The sequence below is a fragment of the Ruditapes philippinarum genome, unplaced genomic scaffold (genome assembly GCF_026571515.1).
Source record: "Ruditapes philippinarum isolate M1 unplaced genomic scaffold, ASM2657151v2 ctg1127_1_1_1_1, whole genome shotgun sequence".
Taxonomy (NCBI): domain Eukaryota; kingdom Metazoa; phylum Mollusca; class Bivalvia; order Venerida; family Veneridae; genus Ruditapes; species Ruditapes philippinarum.
The window spans coordinates 204,348-225,647 of NW_026864590.1; the positions used below are offsets into that span (position 1 = coordinate 204,348).

Here is a 21,300-nt window from a genome sequence, read left to right on the forward strand (position 1 = left end):
TTGATTTAAACAACATTTTTTCTCTCTCAAAACTAGTGGTCAAAATTACTCCAAAATTGTTTTCTATGTCAGGATTGTTCAGATAATGAATAAAATGTAATTTATTTATGTCACAGTTTTCACTGTTAAAGTCATAAGTATTTAATGATGAATGTGAAAACTTCAGGGAAATATTTGAAGTTCTTGACCTGATGAGGATGGATATGGCTAACTTCACCATACAACAGATTAGACCATACATACAGCAACAATCAGTAGAATTCGAGAAGAAAAAGTTTGAAGAATTTATAAAGAAACAGCAAGGTTTGCGTTGTAATGTTTATAAATCGTAACATTAGAGGGCAGTTTTATTTTTGTGCCCCGGCTATAGGGGTGTCATTTAGATTTACCCTTGTTTGTCAGAATTTGTGCACCTGGGTATTTTCATATAGATATATTTAGTGTTTTTTGAGTTATTGCCCTTGACTTAGTAAAAATTTGCATTTAACTTGTGTCGCATGTAACTAAAAAAGTATTTGACCTAGAATCATTAAACCTTATAAGAATGTTGATAAGCATGTGTAGTTGTGCACCTGGGTATTTTCATGTGGATATATTTAGTATTTTTAGAGTTGTTGCCCTTGAATTAGTAAAAATTTCCAATTTTCAACTTGTGTCGCACGTAACTAAAAAAGTATTTGACCTATAGTCATGAAACCTTAAAGGAATGTTGCTCAGCATGTGTAGTTGTGCACCTGGGTATTTTGTGCGGATATTTTTAGTATTTTTAGAGTTATTGCCCTTGACTTATTAAAAATTTACAATGTTTAACTTGTGTTGCACGGAACTCAAAAAGTTTATGACCTGTAGGCCTGAAAGTTTACAAGAATGTTGGTCAGCATGTGTACTTATGCACCTTGGGGTTTTCTTGTGGATTTATTCAGTATTTGTAGTATTTGCCCTTTACTTAATAAAATATATTTAGTTTTCAACTTTGGCACATGTAGCCAAAAAATATTTGACCTAGAGACATAAGATTGACAAATTGGTGGAGTGTGGGGGCACCTGTGTCCTATGGACACATATCTAGTTAAATGATCAAATCCCCAGTAAACACCCCCACAATACATTTTGGCGTAAAATCATTATGATCACATCAACAAAGTTCTGACAGATAAACATATTGGAACTAAATGATTGGCTTATTTCCCCTGACCCATTAGGGTTAATTGTTGGGAAGGCTGGCTTTTAATTGACTGATGCATAATAGTTGTGCATTTTTAGCCAGACTTCTCAAAGAAATAACCTGTGTGTCATAATATTTGGTTGAAGTTTTTGGTTCAACTTCATGTGCTTCTTCATTTCTTATCAACTAGTCAAGGTAATCACATGAAACTTCACAAATGTCTTCATATGTAGTGAAGGTATTCACTAGAAATTGTTCTCAAGTGAAGGTCATAAGACCTTTAACTCAGGTGTGTAATTTGACTGAATTATAGCACCTTGTGATCTTAGAAAATTCTTCATTAGGTTTTGCACGCGAGATTACAGCCATTAGAGGTATTTTCTTTAAAATTCGCATTTTTCTTTAGGATTTTGATTGTCATTCAATATCCAAATCCTACGAGTTTTCCATTAATTATGAATTAAATCTTTTCCTCTGCAAATTATTACATTATTCAGGCCTTTATTTTACAATCAAGTATTGAGAATAGTCAAGATCTTTCATACAGTTAGCATGTTTAAATGTTTTTGGATTTTTCATTGTGTATCATGTTTTATGTAGTTCAGTAAGTAAACGTAATTACAATAAAAGTTAAAAACTAATTTTCTAGAGGCTGGCATAGACGGTCTTGAGCTTACAAAGTGTTGGTTGGCAAGAAGTTTGGAGAATTTAAAGTCAAGGCCAGTAGCTCCTGAAGAGGAAGTTTCCCAACCAAACATGCCCACCCCAGCAGCTATTCTAAATGGTGCTTATATGGAATTATTGCAGTGGGATACTAGCAGAATTTTTCCAGAGGTATGCTATGTAATTACAATGTTTACACTAAGTTTAAAGTAAAGTAGATACAATATTTAGTGAATGTTACATTATTATGCTCCCCGAAAAATTTCGGGGAGCATATTGTCGCCGGGTCGTCCGTCAGTCCGTACGAACCCAGAGGTACTTGTGTGACTTGGAGAACAATGGGTAACAGTAAATTCTCTTTGATCCTACTCATTCCAATTTTACTTGTGTGTCTTTTTTTAAGCCTTGTGTGACTAAAAATGGCCAAAGAGATCAAAGGAAAAGTCACATAAGTACCATTTTGTGAGTACATCCGTCCGTACGCACGTACGTCCAGAATTTGCAATTTTCAACTTGTAACTCAAAAATTATTAATATGTACATTTCAAAGTTCGTTTTCAAAAGTCACACAGTGTATTTCTCACGAACACCAAATAACACTGCAAGAAATTAGCTGTTTCCTTTGTGTTAATCACTCAATAAAATTGTTTTGTTATGACATTTCGTCACCTTAAGGACAATTTAGCCCGGAGCGCTGACAAAACAAGGCGCTAATTGCTCAATAATTTCAATTTCTTCCTTAATTTACCTTTGTTTTTGGTCACCATTGTTTTTCTCAAGGTGACAAACTGATGCAGACAAAGTGCCAATGAAGTGATCACATTAACTGAAAAATATGCATGAGACGTCAAATATATGTATGTTGTAAGCGATATCTCGCTAAAACCGATCTCGTTATAAACAATAAAAAATGAAAGGAAAACAGCTGGGACACAGTAGAATGTACATAAGCGGTACCTCGTTAAAACCGATCTCTTTGTAAGTGGAGTAGACTGTATACATAATGTTACTATCATCTCCTAACCAATAGTGTGGATTAACATGATTTCATTGTATACTATGGTACTCTTGACGGTATATTTATGTTTCAGACCCTTGTATTAGACCAAAGTAGATATCTTGAGTTACGAGAACAGACACTGCGTCTCACCATGGTAACATCAATATTACTGGTGACCTTTAACACAGTAGGTCAATCTATAGCTGGTGTACAGTCACTCAAAGTAAAACTAAAAGAAGAGATATGTACTCTGTTAGAAGGTGGAGAAGAAGCAGGGTATGTTCTGTCTTATTATTTTTACTTTCATATACAATTCTGTACACCTTCAGTATGGTATTTTGACAACGCTACTTTGGAATACTAGGTGTGTAATAGAATATTCAATAATACCAGCACAATAGTTAGAATCTGATGATAAGTCCTGAAATTTTCCTGTGAAGCTTTAAAGTGAATTGGTCTAAATTGGAAGGTCTGTAATATCATAAATAATTATGTTAAAATTATGTTTTATCATGCTTGTCAACAAACCATGAACGAATTATATTATCTGATATATCTTTATATAGAGGATATTTGTTTAGTTCAGTGTAAGATCGGAATATATTTCACCGAGTGAGCACCAAAAGGTATATTTCACGAGTGGCGCAGCCACGAGTGAAATATGAACTTTTGGTGTTCACAAGGTGAAATATATTTCGATCTTACACTAAACTAAACAAATTTTCTTTTTATTACATGCTAAGAAACGTTTTAAAAAGACATTAAATCTTATACTGAATGAAAAGCGCTCCAAATAATAATACAATTTGGTACCCAGTACTGTGCACGCTGGTATTTCACTGAAACAACGTAATAGGCTTAAATTCAAAACAGTGAAATTATCAAAGTGGTAATTTCACTGTTTCAAACTGTGAAATTACCAGTTTTATATCACTGATATATTTCTATAAACCACCAAAAAAAGGATGTAATAAATAGCAGATAATAACCTATTGTAGAATAAAATATTATTCATCATATACATGGTCATATTAAATTGTTTAGCACTTTATCATGTGATGAGCAATGGATCAACACCAACATCAACATCAGTTTGAAGCATGTTTTAATATAGTAATGCATGAAGTATCTCACACATAGAACAGTATTTAGTCAAAATATGTTATATAGAGTGTTGTGAGGAATTCTTTCGCACTTTCTTATATCTGTCTCAGAATTGTCGGAATTAGTCTCCCAGATTGGACAGAAATCTGTGATTAAGACATACAAGCTAAATGACTTGTGTTTCAATGAAGAAGTATTGATTTAGAAAAACTCATGCTAAAATGCTGGCACAAATTTAATATTCTGGTTAATGTTACACAAGACATTAAATATTTACATTAATTTTAATAAGTATTTGTTTATCATAAGGATTTTCTGAATACATTTTAAAAAAAAATCATATCTGAAGAAAAATTGCATGTTATAACCAATTTATTTAAACTTTATAAAGTGACATTTATGCCCATCCAAGGGTAAATAGTGTGTGAACAGCTGAAATTAAAAATTACTTAACATTGTCCCATAATTCCTTTAAATTTTATAATTTACTTTGCATGAACGATAGATAACCCATGTGGCCCAATGAAGTTTTTGTAAACATCCTCCGAATTCACCTGTTATGTACAATTTATAAAAAGAGTGGGGCAGTCTTTTCATATTTTAGGCAGAATAATATTTTATCCTATTCATTTTCCAATATTAACTGTTTGTCAATTACCATTATATAAGTCAGTCTTATGAAATAAAAAGTCAATTTATCTCGACTTGACAGTGAAAAAATTAGCATGTCACTTTATTTTCATTAATTACCTTACCTCTCTGGCGTGGGTTCGATTCCCGGGAGATGCTTTGGTAGTTTAGCGCGGAGGAAGGTAGTCTAGTACTGGTGTAACTCTCCAGGAACGATGGTTAGGAAACTACCCGCCTATATGACTGAAATACTGTTGGGAAAAGGCGTAAAATGAAACAAACAAACAAACAAAACAAATTGATTACCTTACTAGAATGATAATTTTTTAATGAAAGTTAATATTGTGTATCTTTGTATCAGGAATATAGAAACAGCCTTAGAGAATATTAGTGAGCAAGTAAGCATGAATGTTGAAGTGTTCCTGAAAGATCACGGTTTCCAACCACGCAGTGAAACACAGAAAACATCTCTCAAGGGACAAATTGTAGCACTGAAGGAAAAAGATAACCAAATTTACACAATAATGTGTGAGTATATATGAATTATTTTAATATTTAGCTTTGTGCAAATTAAGCTGAAGGAAGAAAAGATTGTCAGACCTTTTCAAAGTTTGCTCTCTCTGAAGTCTTTCAGATTTTTACTGCATTGAGTTGTTCATCATTGTATGTCAATTTATGATCTATTTACCATGGTATGTCAATTTATGATCGATTTATCATTGTATGTCAATTTATGATCAATTTATCATTGTATGTCAATTTATGATCGATTTATCATTGTATGTCAATTTATGATCGATTTATCATTGTATGTCAATTTATGATCGATTTATCATTGTATGTCAATTTATGATTGATTTATCATTGTATGTCAATTTATGATCAATTTACCATTGTATGTCAATTTATGATCGATTTACTATGTATGTCAATTAATGATCAATTTACCATTGTATGTCAATGTATGATTGATTTATCATTGTATGTCAATTTATGATCGATTTATCATTGTATGTCAATTTGTGATTGATTTATAATTGTCTTTCAACTCATGATTGAATTATCATTTTTCAGCAAAGCGAGTTATAGACTTCATACAGCAAACATTGTTTTCAAAGTTAACAGAACCGCTAAAAATTCCAGCAGGGATGTCAGTGATGGAGAAAGAACTGTCTCAGATTTGTGGACAATTTCTACGACTCATTTCTCACAACAAATCTGTGTTTGGTCAGTACTATGCTAGTATTATTGGAACATTGATAAAACCATTACAGACTGATCCCGCCTCCACAGATCATGTGTCCTAGCTGAACAAATTTTAATGTATGAACAACTGTGGCGAGTTGTCCCGTATAGTGCATGACATCAATCTGCTATCTAATATGCATTTGTCTCCTTACATAATATTTATGCTTCCATAATGGATGTACATTGAATTTGTTGTATACAGCTTGTATTCAGATTTATTCAGCAGAAAGTTACCAGTTTATGAATTTATAATGAAGTGGGGAAATATGTAAATTATTTATTATTTATAATTAAACTTTGATAAACTAAAGATATTATGAGTTGCTGCGTTGCCAAGTGTTTAACATGTTGCCATGTATTTAAAACGTTGGACTAGTAATCTAAGGATTGTTATCTGCTTGGGTTTAGACCTGTTTGGAGCAAGCCATTGTTTCCTTGATTAAAATTTTTACACTCATTGCTTCGTACTGGTTGTTTCCGGGAACAGATTTGAGAGTGTTTCATTAAGCTTATAGCTTCCAACACAATCACACTAAAATAAATTTGTATAAACTAAACTAAATATAAACACTGTAACATTGAGTTATGATGTCACATATTTCATTGAACTAGTGATGTCAAGATTTTCATTAGAAAATTTCATTTACATACAAAAAAATAGTGCTTTTCATTTGACCAATTCAGCTCAGAATTGAGTATCATTTTGAGCTAATAAAATATATAATGTGTTATAAAAGTTTACCATATTAGAAGGGTTTTTTTTTTAGGCTCTCCAGAGGACTCTCAGTTTTTCATAGTTATCTTTCTTTTTAAAACTGGTAGAATTTTTAAAGCTTGATTGGTTTTCGAAGTATTTATTTCATTTATATAAGTTTTTTTCTTTTTAAATTCTCTAACATATTCTTTCTGATCATTGAAGTTCAGTGTTTTATTACAAAAGTATTGTGCACAACATGTGTGGATATAAATGTATCATGATAATTTATAGAATTTTTCAAAATTTGCAATTTTCCACATTGTTGCTTTAACATGTAGGAGCTTCCTAGAAGTAGAGGTGCCATTTTTTCCCAATTTGATTTTTTCATTTTTTATGAACAATTTTGCAACGTTTGGCAAGTTTTTTTCTGCAAGAGAGCCTTTATCATACAGCATCACCTTTCAACAGGAGTGGGCTGAAACATCTGTGATGAAAGCTTATCAGAATTACCTCAGTGCATCTTCCTATAGGGATTTTTTCTATTTTTTTAATAATGAACAATCAATTTTCTTTATGTGAATTAAACAAGAATGCAACTCTTACAGATAAAACAGATCCTGTGAGGTACCATAAAATTCCTATCAAACTAAATAAATAATAATAAAGAAAAATCCGCTCACCAGTGCTGGAGTAAATCCTTAATTTTATTCAAATCCCTCAGAATCATGTTTATATTATAGCAAACACAAAAATTTATCATATAAACTTTTACACAAATGCACTTGAATGTTATAACAAAAACATATTTATAATGATTTTAGGAAAAACTGTTTTTAAGAAACGGTTCACCCCCCCCCCCCCCCCCTTTGGAAAATGTTAGCCCCCCCCCCCCCAGGGGCGTTTAATAGGAATTTTCCTGTATTTCTGTTACCTGAGTGTTATGTTTGATAGGTCCTACAAAATTTAATGTTTTAATACAAAAAATGATATTGTTGCCATATGAATTTTCCACTTGTTATGCCCCCATTTCGAAGAAAAGGGGGTATATTGCTTTGCACTTGTCGGTCCGTTGGTCCGTCGGTCCGTAGACCAAATGGTTTCCGAGTGATAACTAAAGAACCCTTAGGCCTAGGAGTTTCAAACTTGGTATGGTGATTGGTCATGACCAGTAGATGACCCCTATTGATTTTTGGGGTCAAGGGGTCAAAGGTCAAGGGCACATTGACCTTGTAAGCAAAAACAGTTTCCGATCATTAACTAAAGAACCTTAAGGCCTAGGAACTTCAAACTTGGTATGGTGATTGTTCATGACCAGTAGATGACCCCTATTGATTTTGGGGTCAAGGGGTCAAAGGTCAAGGTCACATTGACCTTGTAAGCAAAAACGGTTTCCGATCAATAACTAAAGAACCTTAAGGCCTAGGAACTTCAAACTTGGTATGGTGATTGGTCATGACCAGTAGATGACCCCTATTGATTTTAGGGTCAAGGGGTCAAAGGTCAAGGGCACATTGACCTTGTAAGCAAAAACGGTTTCCGATCAATAACTAAAGAACCTTAAGGCCTAGGAACTTCAAACTTGGTATGGTGATTGGTCATGACCAGTAGATGACCCCTATTGATTTTGGGGTCAAGGGGTCAAAGGCACATTGACCTTGTAAGCAAAAACGGTTTCCGATCAATAACTAAAGAACTTTAAGGCCTAGGAACTTCAAACTTGGTATGGTGATTGGTCGTGATCATTAGATGACCCCTATTGATTTTGGGGTCAAGGGGTCAAAGGTCAAGGGCACATTGACCTTGTAAGCAAAAACGGTTTCCGATCAATAACTAAAGAACTTTAAGGCCTAGGAACTTCAAACTTGGTATGGTGATTGGTCATGATCAGAAGATGACCCCTTTTGATTTTGGGGTCAAGGGGTCAAAGGTCAAGGTCACATTGACGTTGTAAGCAAAAACGGTTTCCGATCAATAACTAAAGAACTTTAAGGCCTAGGAACTTCAAACTTGGTATGGTGATTGGTCATGATCAGCAGATGACCCCTATTGATTTTGGGGTCAAGGGGTCAAAGGTCAAGGTCATGTTGACCTCTTGGGTAAAAACGGTTTCTGATCAATAACAAAAGAACCCTTAGGCCTAGGAACTTCAAACTTGGTATGGTGATTGGTCATGACCAGCAGATGACCCCTATTGAGTTTTGGGTCAAGGGGTCAAAGGTCAAGGTCACATTGACCTTGTAAGTAAAATCGGTTTCTGATCAATAACTTAAGAACGCTTAGGACTAGGAACTTCAAACTTGGTATGGTGATTTGTCATGACCAGCAGATTACCCCTATTGATTTTGGGATCAAGGGGTCAAAGGTCAAGGTCACTTTGACATTGTAAGTAAAAACGGTTTCTGATCAATAACCTAAAGAACGCTTCGGCCTAGGAACTTCAAACTTGGCATGGTGATTGGTCATGACCAGCAGATGACCCCTATTGATTTTGGGGTCAAAGGTCAAGTTCACATTGACCTTGTATGTTAAAACGGTTTCCGATCAATAACTAAAGAACCATTAAGCCTAGGAACTTCAAACTTGGTATGGTGATTGGTCATGACCAGCAGATGACCTATTGATTTTGGGGTCAAGGGTTCAAAGGTCAAGGTCACATTGAACTTGTAGGTAAAAACGGTTTCCGATCAATAAACTAAAAACGCTTAGGCTTAAGAACTTCAAACTTTGTATGATGATTGGTCGTGACCAGCAGATGACCCCTATTGAGTTTTGGGTCAAGGGGTCAAAGGTTAAGGTCATGACCAGTAGATACTTGATAACCCTTATTAATTGTTTGATCACTGGGTCAAAAGTCAGCATAATAACCTTATCACATGACTAATTGGCTGCTGATAGGGGGCATACATGTTTTACAAACATATCTTGTTTTAAAAGAAGTTTGCATCCTTTATGTATATTGTTCCATGTTGTTTTCAGCATAACAAATAAAATTTCCCGTTAGCTCTACACCTTGTTTTATATATACAGATGCAAATGTTTTTATTAAATTTTATTTTCATCTTTATAACTTATAGATATCAATATATTAGACACCTGTGTACATGATTACACACCCCTGAAGAGCAAAAAATACCAACAGACAAGTCAGCAAAATTTTACTTCAAACCAAGACTGTGAATACTTGACCTTCAATGATAACTTGCAGAATGTTTGTCTTTGCAAAGATGAAACATTACCTCTCCACCAGCCTTCATTTTGAAACCAAGTGGTAAAGTACGAATCGCTTTCAGCTGTGGGTTTGAGTCCTGTAAGAATCAATGAATTCTTGCAGGTAGAGAAGTCAGCATAGCGGAGGTTGGTGTTTCTACTCAAGTGTCCATTCGGGTCAGAAATAACTAAGGGACCTTTGAAAAAATAGGCGGGATTGGATGTTTCTCCTACACTAGCTAGAAATTTAACATAACCTTTTTCAGTACTACATGGCTTCAAAGTTGGTGGCTTTAAACTATCAAAAGTGTTATGTCTGGTTGTTCCAATGAATTTCAAACACCATTGCACATGTATTAATTTATTTCTGTCTTACAAGACTTAGTGAGCACCTGAAAAAAAAAGAACCACATCATTTATAAGATTTAACCTTCAGGGGATTCTACATAATAAATAAGATCAGGTTCTTGGGACTTGAGAATGATAGTTTATATATACATTTGTTTATTGCGTTATTTTAATCATCTGGGACCAACATGTTATTTTTGACCCAAGAAATCACGAATATCGTGATTTAACCTTTTCCCACATATAAGCGTGTTTTGGCGGCTTTTTGCTCCCCCCCCCCCTTTTTTTAGGCCTCAAACAGTGAAAAAATGCCCTATTTAGGCCCCAACACTGTTTTTTCGTTTGAGAAATGTTGTTAAAAAAGTGACCACTTTTTCGGCGCCGTCTCCCGTCCAAATGTTACATCAGGGGGTTGCCAGAAGGGGGGGGGGGGTTTGAAGGGACGGCAGTCCCCCTCATCGCCAAGAAAATTTTAGACATGTGACAGGCTTAAATTGGCCTTAGGTCGATCTTAAGGTAACTAGTAACCGACGCTGAAAAGCCTTTTACTCTATCTCAATTCATTGAGAAGTTGCAGCACTTTGAAATCAGTTTTGATGGGAAAAAACGATGCAAAAGAGTGATTTTTGGCAATTTTGAGACGTCCCCCCGTTGCCATGGTAACAGGAAATTTACGATTAAGCATGCTGTTACAGAGGCTATGGTCTAGTCAATATGTGTGTCAAGTTTCATCAGTATTGAAGCATTTTTCATAGTAGGTTGAACTTGCTACAGGAGGCGGCCATTTTTCGCAATATGCTCATGGGGTAAAAGGTTAAAACTTTTTTGAACATCTAGATATCTAGAAAAGATTATCTTTTCTTCAGAGCTTACTGTAATTTTTCTTGATAGTCATATTCATACATTCATCTGTTATTTAGTTTATTTTATAGCGTATGAACGATCGCTTGCCCTATCTGTTTGGGTTAATGTTCGTGAAGTTAGCCGGAACAGCCGGAACAAATTTTTGTCTAGTCCGGCTCTTCCGGCTTCTCCGGCTAGCCGTTATATAAACTTGCAACTGTGGACACTGGGTCATATAACCTGGTTATTGTAAGCCCATTAATATAATATCCTTACATTATATTATTTTGTCAAAATCTGTCGTACACTCGCACATTTTGGACTAGCTGCTCCATAGAAACAACTTGTTTTGATAGAACGTACTATGTATACATGTCACATTGAAAGTGTCGGTATACTTATAGCAGACTCTTGCGAGCATAATATTATTTTAATCAACGAGTTAAATAAATTCAGTAATGAACATACACCAATATCTTATTTTATTTATCACATATTCAAAATAAAGACTGTTTACAATGAAAAAGAACCACTTTTCACCGACACGCATATAGTGTCTATATATAACGCAAATGACGTCAAGTCAAAATATATGCACGGCCGTGCAATACCGTCTTTACGGAGTCGCAAAAGCGGCACGGGTGTGTGATAAAAACAGGATATTTAATATTCTAGATAAAGGAGTAAACTAGCAATATAGATCTACATATATTTAGAAAGTTTATGTACAATTCTTAAACCTGAATGTGCGTCCTTTGCTTTTGTATCACCGGAATGTCGAGTTTTCTTCATAGAGTTTTTCCCTTTCTTCGGATTGCATGAGACATAGCGTCTGTCAGGGCAGTTGCAGGTAATCGCATACATATTTAAAATTGATTTTATGATTTTTTAAGACATGCGATGCGTGTATAATTAAGTAAAAATAGTATTCAAGAAATGTTACAACTAAACTTAAGGTTTTATTTATTTTTCTTTTGAGCAGGTAAGTATCCGGCGCTGCTTAATTTCTCCAATTTTCAAGTATATCTAGAGGAATTCATATAACTTGCAAATCACATGACATCGTCATTTTAGTCTTCTTCAATATTAATTAAAGCGGGAAACAGCAGACGACAGTTATGACGTAAACACTTATTTTTTATCAAACGACGTCATAACGTAATTTGTTGACAAGATGTCGTCGGCAAAAAATGCATTGATTGAAAATACTGACAATGAACAGGGAGTAGATTCTGAGAGAAGAGAAAACATCTTTCGAAAAGATACCAAATATTCATGGTTTGTCTGTTCCTGCGCTTTCTTCACCCAGATATTTGTACTCGGTGTTTTACACGCTTTTGGTGTCTTTTTTGTCGAATTTGTGAAGGAATTCAATGCTTCTAAAGGATCTACAGGTAATCTTCGAAAGACATGCACTCACTGATTTTCATGAAAATTAGTCTGCACAGTCACAATTTTTAATATTCTTACTGTCTTTCATTAACTGAACATTTATTTAAAGCGTCACATATTCTCATGCTACTTTACAGACCATAGGTGCCTGACGTCTGATATCCCCTTCATATTCAATACTGTGCACAGTATTCTTGTTCTTTTTGGGTCGCTGCGCTTGCGCAAAGCGAGCCAAAGTTATAAGCTACATCTCAGGCTTACTGCGAACCGAATTTCGGCTGAATTATACATGCACGTAGTAAATAGTTCCATATTGTCGGTAACAAGTTAGAAAATCCGTACCTTCATTCATTACAGGAGGGTTATCATACATTTTGAAATGTATTATGATAACGAAAAATTACAGTAAATTTGTGCTGTGGTACAGAAAAAATATCAATGCGCGATTGAATCACGTGACAGGTCACTGAGGTCAGCCATGCTTCTTCCACAGCTTGATTCGACTTTCGTTATTTGATACAGACATCCAGGATATTTTGAAGAAATTGTAAGTTCTTGAGTAATTTTGACAGTTTACCTCGATTAAATAAGAAAGATTTTATGAAACTGAACCACCAGTGAGATTAATTTTTGAAGATTAATTTGTTTATAAATAAAAATTGTCGGTAACAGGGTAACGATTCGCCACAGTGACGATTCGTCCGAATTTAGTGACGATTCGCCCCACCTAAAATTAACAAAATTTTTTAAAATACATTTGGACCTGAAAAAATATTTAAGGTTTGGGTATTTTTGGAATTTGTTTGGTATATCCTTTATATTTAATAGATAACAGATAAAGGTTTAACAGAACTAACAGTATAATAATAAATTATTGAATTAATCTGGATTCTCATTTGTATCAATAATATATTATGATATTTAATATAACTTTCAGAGTTTTAATAAATAAACTAGATAATAGATTGATGTAATAGATAAGTATGATAATATATTGATTTTATTTACTCATAGATATTCGTTTCTACAAGCAGATTGTCATACATTGTATTTTTCTATAGTTCTATTGGCCATGGTATTTGTCGCATGACATTATATAATGGCAGATTGGTGAATCAAAAATTATTGTTTATGTTTACAATGCATATCATAGAGGAAAAATAGAATCCCTTAAGAACACCCAAAATGACACAATTGAAAAATGTTTGCAGGTTCGGTTTGTTTGAGGCTAAACAGTACTGGAAAATGAAAGTTACTGTCCTTGCCCCCCTAGCACATACTGGCTTTAAGGCCCATTATGCCCCAGAAATGATTTTAATTTATTTCTCAAAAGCCTGTTATTGGTGGCCTGTTATAACTTCCAAAAAGTTACTCAATGGGCAATTATCTGAACCAACTTTTGCCTCAGCTGTTGCTTTTTAGCAATCAGTATAGTTAAAGTGATTTAGTATTTTGTATGGAAGTCAAAAAACTACTTTGTTTACATGCAAACAGTAAGGCCTTACATGTAGTAAGTCTGTCCTAGAGGAGGTGTCTGATTATTCTTTAGGCTTCAGTTCTCACACTGACACTAACTGAGTTCAAATATTTTGCAAATTCAGTTTTTATAGTCTAAATTACTCTAATTATTGAAATATCTAAACCAAAGTTTTTGAAAAACGCAGAAAAAAATACACAGAATCTTGAAGAACAGTATCCTTTTTTGTTCAGTTCCCCCATTCTTTTTTTCATTAAGGGAACACACATTGTATTCTTTGGGAATCATACGCCACTTTTCATGGAATGGCACTAACATGTCACATTGGAGGTTCCATGATCACTGCCATAAAAATACACCTGCTAATGTTTCTAATTTAAAAAATTTACCATTACATGTTTAAATGTTGAATACTGCTTAACCTAATGCTATTGGGGTGTGAACAGTAGCATGCACTTTCCAGTACTATCCATAAACTGGCTCAATCAAACTGAGTCTGCAGCATTTTCAATATTGCTATTTTGGATTTTTTTTTAGAATTTCTGTTTCTCTTTATGTACATAATTACCTAGTATTAAGCTTTAAATGAGCGAATAAAGAGACCACTTAGGACAAACACACATGCAAACAACTGGATTTTATTTATTTTGCTCAAGCCCTGTCACTCAGTCATATTTACCTGTGTATTTAAAGAAAGATTCTACAACTAGATTTTTTTAGAAGGTAATTCCTGATCCAGAAGTGTTCTCCCACAAACAAGTGCGTGGTTCCCCATTCTGCTCTATGCTAGTGCATACAAAAACGGACGATAGTACTTAGACTGTGTATCATATAACACTTTATTTACATGATGATTAGGGGGATTTTCTAATAATATGAAAAAATTGTTGATATAAGAAAATATATATATATATATGAAATTAAATTGATAACGTCATGGGATTTGACTGATTAATTTCACAAATAATCATTGTATATTATAAACATGAATGATATTGTCTGAATGGTTAAGGTCAACATTTTACTTGCTTCTGATTTGTCCCAATAGTTTGATGCATTGACCTGTTTTGAGTTGGTATATATACATGTACATGATGTAGCTGATTTGACTATTAAGCCAAATGATTTAGATAACTTTAAGTTGGGAATGCTTTATTGTTGATATGAAAATCATATGAATGTTAAATAAGAAATGCATTTATTTCAGGTGTGTGATATAATAAACTGTTGTGTGAGGTTTTAAATGTGACATGGTCAAGAATACTATGATAGTATTGTTCAGTGTAAGTTCTCTTTAAATGTTTGTTTATATAAGAAAAACCCACATTTATTTTATTGAGCTCTGGAAAATTTGAAACACATATTTGACTTAGTAGTCAAATTTAAGAACAACACTACTGTCATGGAAGTATTTCCTGTACAAAAGCAGTATATACCAGCTTTTTTTGCAATAAATGCTGTTGTTTTTCCTTGTGTCCAGAATGATATGCACATACTATTAAGAAATATATTCAGAAATACATTGAAAATTGTATATTTGTGCTATTCTAATTCTATTCTTTCCAATACATGTATGAATCAAAAGCACTGTTCATTTTTGGGACATTTTACACTATTCAAGTAATCATTCTGGGAAAACAGAGCGAGTGCATGATCTGAAATTTTTGCATATAGGTTTTTTGCCAAGATCTACATCAAATAGAATATCAAAATTATCAATCTTGAAATATTATTTCCATTCTGGTCATGTCAAAAGCCTCAGTGGAGTCCCTTTAAGTAATTCATATATGACATTTACCTTTAGATGACTGACCATCATGGTCAAATACTGAATTTAACTTATTGTCATATTGTTAATATTTATTTGTTTTGTGTTCGCATATTAATTTATAAGAAGAATTCCTTGAAAAATATTTACCTCATTTTGACTGGAAAAGTACATATATTATAACAACCTTAGCTAAAGGTAGTAATAAGAGTATGAGTCTGAAGTTTACAATATTTATGATTTCTCTTTGGTTACAGAGAGAAACAGTTTTTCTTTTTGTATCTTATTATATTGAAAAATGTATAATTTGCTGTCAAGTTGTGTGTTACTAAATGTGTAGTACATTTTACATTATCTTCTGTTCTTAGTAATTAATCTAGTAGAGTAAGTGTATAGGTAAAAGAATCTCTGGTAAAAAATATTGAAAATCTTAAAAGCACATATAATGTGTCAAAGATAAATAATTTTGTAATTCTTTAGAAAGGTCAAATATGTGTTCAATTATGTTTTAATGATGTATTTAGAGCATTTTAAATGTTTTAACAACTGAAAAGAGTAACACTGAACAAACAGTCATGTGTTGTAAAGGTAGCAAAATGTGAGCAAAGTATTATTTTGACTTACATACAAAATACTGAATTAATGTAATTATACCAATTGCCAGATAACTTATCTACATGTACATGGTCAATGAGTACATGTAACTATTTGAGAACTGCAACAAGATATGTAAAAGGAAAGTTTGAAAAATAAAAATGTTATCTTTTCTAAGGCTTAATGGACCTTTAAAAAGTTATTATTTAATATATATTTAATGCAGATATCATATGTGCAGAAAAAATTGTGGTAAAATGATATAACTTGCTTTGTTTAATACTGATTACTTGTGCATGATCTTTAATATATTATAAGACATTAAATTTTGTTTTGCTTTTTTTTAGGTGACTTCTGTCATGTTACTGTTTGATAACAGTGAAGGTACAGTACATGTAGGTTCAGACAAGTTATATACATGTATACAGGACAAGATAGCTCAAACTGGTAGTTTGTTATAGCAAAAAGTGATGAAGTTTCAGCCATGAAGTCTTCATCGTGATGATGATCATCATGATCCTATTTATAGATTCTTTGCAATTATCTGTAAGGAAGAGGTTTCTGCTGCAGAGAAAGAAAAAAATTCATACAGGTTTGTCATTTTTTCAAATAATAAATTTAGGTCTGTTGTTGATTGCATGTACATTAAAGGTCTTTCCTTATCATAAGGTTCTAAGGTTTGTCATCTTGTGGTAATTACTGATCCCTTAGTAATTAATTACAGTCATCAAACTTTTTAAACATGTTTACTGTAATCACTTGTTGCATGGTGCATATGCCTGAAGCCTAGGATTTTTGTGACAAATATCATCATGTTTTACTATTAGATTATGTGGAAAAATGATTAATAAATGAATTATAGTTTTAAGGGTTTTTCCAAATTTTCAACTTGCACCGATGTTGTTGTATATCAGGGTTTTACTTTCTAATGTTTGACTGATATCATTGCAGACCTTTACTAATTCAAAATCATGACAAAGTATTTAAAATTAAAATTTTCCTTTCCAGAATTACATTAATTCATTGTAGGACTAGTAATCATACAAAAAAATTATATATTACTGTAAACATGTTACACTAGAAAATTAAAAAATTGAAATGTATGCTCATAGTGAAATGATCCATTCAAAAGTTAAATTTTCAATTATTTTTCTGAAAAAACAATAACAGATTATGCCCTGCTTCTAGTTTCTTGTATTTGAACAAATTATGCTGTTTAATTGTTTTACTAAACCTTGCTCTCCACTTTGCAGTAAGAAGTTGCCCACTCTGTTCAAATGAAGCTGTCTGAAGTACCAAGTAGAACAATGTATTATTTCTGGAACAACTTAATTGAAGTGAAGCTTACTATGTGAAGGAGTTATTTCTGTATTCAAAAGGAAACTTCAGCATACAGAATACCAATTTAGGTATAGTACACTTTAAATTTTTACTGTTATCCATCTAAAGAAAGCATGAGATACAAAAATAAGCGATAATAATTATTTTCCTGACACCAGAATACACTATGGTTCTGCTTGCAGTTAGAAGTGATGTTCTATTCTTGTACAGCAGCATTAATTGAAACCAATATTTGTCCTATCATTTAATTGAAAGTAATTGACAATATTCTTGTTTGTTTTTCAGCAGCATTTGTAAAGTTAATTAAGTCGGTATATCACACCATCCATTGCTTTTGATTTTCTTGTGACCAGAAACTAGCATTTTACATAGTGGTGTAAGCTTTCTATGATCATTCATGCAAAGATATGATAAAGATATATATATATATATAATATATATAAGAAATATGTCTTCGATTTTACTGGTAAATTGTTATGTATGGAGCACATTGTCTTTATGATGTTGAATATATTCAGTGCCAGATAAACAATTACTTGCAACATGACAAATATATTTTATTTTCAGATATTTGTAGCTTCAGTTATGGGAGTACACAAGATTAATTGAACTGGAATCCCTTCAGACGTTGACATAGCTAAATTTCGCAGTTTCAACTATAAATGGACATTAAATTAATATACATTGGTTTTATTTTATACATGTATTTGTTAATATTTTTGTTTTCCATTATTTCCCAATATTGTTAATTTTGGATAATATAATGCCACAGAAAACTTGTCGGTCTTGGAGTATGGCTGTTTAACAAAAACACTACAGAGTGTTCGTCAGAACAATGAAATTACAGTTTTGCTTGTTAATGAACTAATTTACATAAATATATAATTTTTGTAAGTATGAAGAAATTTGGAACATATCATATAATGGGTATTTGTTTCTTTTGCATGCAAGATCCAAATATATTTCATAGAGTGAACAGCAGATTTAATATTTTCATGAATGGCATTGAAAAAACATATACAATGTATAACTTTGGCACAATGTTGGTAAATGGAGGCTGCTATTTTACTGTGACTGAAAGTAGTTCAGATATGACACCTTATTATGTCCGAGGTCTATAGCCCATCATACAAGCCAAAGAGAGCAGATTTTTTTTTTTTCTGTGTAGAATCATTAATTTCAATGTTCAGATTTGAAAGTGATTCTGTCATATTTTCCTGAATTTGTTTAATTTCCTTCAATGATTTGCAAATATTAATTATCTACTTTTTTATTTATCACATTTTTCTGAGAAATAAATGTATTTCCCACAAAATTTCTGTTTGTTTATAGGCTTTTCATCCTCATTCAAATAAGGGTCTGGCTACTTTTGAAATTATACTTTATTGTGAAATAATCTAAAAGTAATGTCATTTTTTACTGAAAGCATGTTATAAGTTATGGTGTTCAATTGATTTCTGCAGGACAACTTATGAAGGAAATGAAGTGAGTTGACATTTGCCATGTTAGTATCAAAAGGCAGATTTAGTTTCAATAAATTATTTTTGATGCTGTTATGCCCCTTTTTAGCTCGACTTTTTTTTTTAAAAAATAGAGGTATTGTTACAGTCATGGCATTGCCGAGGTCATCCACAAGCTTATACTTTGATCATTACTTTTTAGCTCACCTGAGCACAACGTGCTCATGGTGAACTATTGTGATCCCCCACCATCAGTTGTCGTGGGTCGTCAAAAATTTCTTTAAACAAATCTCCTCCGAAACCAAAGACTGCACAGTAATAAAACTTTGCAGGAATGACCCTACAGTTAGTGCCCTTAATTACTTTTGTCCAGTGCATAACTTGAAAACTAGTACATGTAGTTTGAATTCAATACAAATTCATACAATGGTCAAGCGAAATGAGAGAAAGTGCAGTGTACAATAACCATTACTCAATCTGCAGTATTTATAGAGTTATTGATCTTTTTCCTTGTCTTTCTGGACTTATTATAGAGTAATTCAATAAAACTTCATCAATGGTCAACCACATTGAAAGGAAATGCAACATACAAGAACCACAACTTACTATCTTTAATTGCCCACAAACATAACTCTATTTCAATTCTTTTACAAGGTATTCTGTTACATCCTAATGTCCAAAGCAGTCTTGTGGGGGTATTAATCACATTTAGTGATAGTTCTAGTTTTAACTAATCATACTTTACTTATTGTTTTGTGAGAATTTCATGAATCTCTCTGGATGAAATTGTGACTTTGATAAGTCATGTATTCACAATCACTGAAAGTTTATCCCTGATGGAACACTTATTACTAGTATGCATAGAAACAAAGATTTTTCAACCATTTTCTTTTCGAGTTGTTTGAACACTATCCAGTCTATATGCACATGGGTTGATGATAACTTGAATATCAGATTGATAATAACTATAATCCCCAAGAATGAGCATGTTTTTCATATGCCTTATAAGTAGATGAAATTATCAATGCTTAGTCATTGTTAATAGAGGACTTGGTTATCTACTTCCAGCTTCTGCTTCTGTCAGTAGTGTACTCTTAAAATTTATCCAATTTAAAGTATTATTTTGAGGATATAAAGCAATTTGGTTTTTCGATCTCAACTGAACCACTTGAGAAAAAGTACTGGTTTTTAGTACTTTTGATAAACCGTGTTGTAATTGTTGGATGTCAATGATAAATCTCCCTGAATAAAATCATATGGCAAAATATTGCACTTTCCTTTGTACTCAGTCATTTCCACTTGAATATGACTTGACCCTTTAAAAAAAGTTGCAAAAGGACAGGAAATTTGGCCTTTCAAGTGATCACCAGCAATATAATGTCATATAAATTTGTCAGCGCAAGCGACCCTCCAGTGCTTTCAGTGCTTTGATTACAACCTGTGTTCCTTATACACATGTATATGTATACGGGTAGGTTAGGGTGTGTGTGTTAGACGTCATGCACTTGTGGTACAGACAAAGCAAATTTGTGATGATTTGAATTGGTGTCAGGTTTCGTGACTGCTATAAAAATTGTAATATTTTTCTTAAATTTGAAATTTTCTCCAACATAAAATATCTCCATATGCTACATGGATTTTAATTGGACAGAGAGGAAATAAGTTCAAGTGAAATATGAAAGTTTCTTCAAATGAAGGATTTCAAAAGAACCATTTTATTCTTCGCTTCGACAAAGTAAGACGTAAACTATGAGCTACCGGGTCAAAATTCCGGATGTCCACCGTGCACGTGCAGATTAAATCATGGATAATCACGCTAATGATTTTGTTTTCTCTTCACTTGGAAAATCATTTATATATACTTCATATAAATGTCTGGGTTTGACTTCAGGTAAGATATATCTTTATGTTTGATGTAGATTTGCTCATTTACTAGTAAAATGAATAAAAAAGAAGGGGATTTTTTATGATTCCGAAAATTTCTAGTACTTGGAAGAAGATCAGTGGAATGTGTAAACCATTTATACAGACAACTTGGAACAGCAACCTTCAATATGTACTTTCAACTTTTTGAATTTCGAAAATGCGGAAAACGAAGCAAACAAGCCCAGACATTTATGTGATTTTTAACCTAGCACTAACTTGTCATAGTCGTTCTCCTGAAACTTCTCGTATTTTCTTAAATGGATTATTACTTTTCTAAGATTCGTCTTAATATTGTTAGAGATAATGAAGTATTTGTTTGATTCAATGGTTTCAGCATATGATCTAAAGTTTTTATAAATTTTATAAACATTTCAGAGGGGATGGGGTTTTTTAGCTAGGGCCCTTTCTATACTTTTCGTCCGTCAAGTCATTTGTTG

The 21,300-nt window shown here is 32.9% G+C and overlaps 1 protein-coding gene and 1 long non-coding RNA gene across 4 annotated transcripts in view; both read left to right on the plus strand.

The window, feature by feature from the left end:
* LOC132726206 (T-complex protein 11-like protein 1) overlaps positions 1–9,513 on the plus strand; it is a 22,880-nt gene extending 13,367 nt beyond the window's left edge. For both annotated transcript variants that reach the window (XM_060711481.1, XM_060711480.1), the window contains exons 7-11: positions 167–303; positions 1,815–1,999; positions 2,920–3,104; positions 4,924–5,090; positions 5,637–9,513. In XM_060711481.1, coding sequence (XP_060567464.1) covers positions 167–303; positions 1,815–1,999; positions 2,920–3,104; positions 4,924–5,090; positions 5,637–5,869 — 907 coding nt within the window. In that variant the 3' untranslated portion in view covers positions 5,870–9,513. The remainder of the gene's footprint in view (positions 1–166; positions 304–1,814; positions 2,000–2,919; positions 3,105–4,923; positions 5,091–5,636) is intronic.
* A 3,212-nt stretch (positions 9,514–12,725) lies between these two features.
* Positions 12,726–18,171, plus strand: LOC132726202 (uncharacterized). Of its 2 annotated transcripts, XR_009625160.1 has the most exons (5): positions 12,726–12,844; positions 14,982–15,057; positions 16,484–16,728; positions 17,390–17,545; positions 18,045–18,171. It is a non-coding gene; the product is annotated as an uncharacterized LOC132726202 (long non-coding RNA). The 2 variants fall into 2 exon arrangements; XR_009625161.1 differs by lacking the exon at positions 14,982–15,057.
* The last annotated feature ends 3,129 nt before the right edge of the window (positions 18,172–21,300 follow it).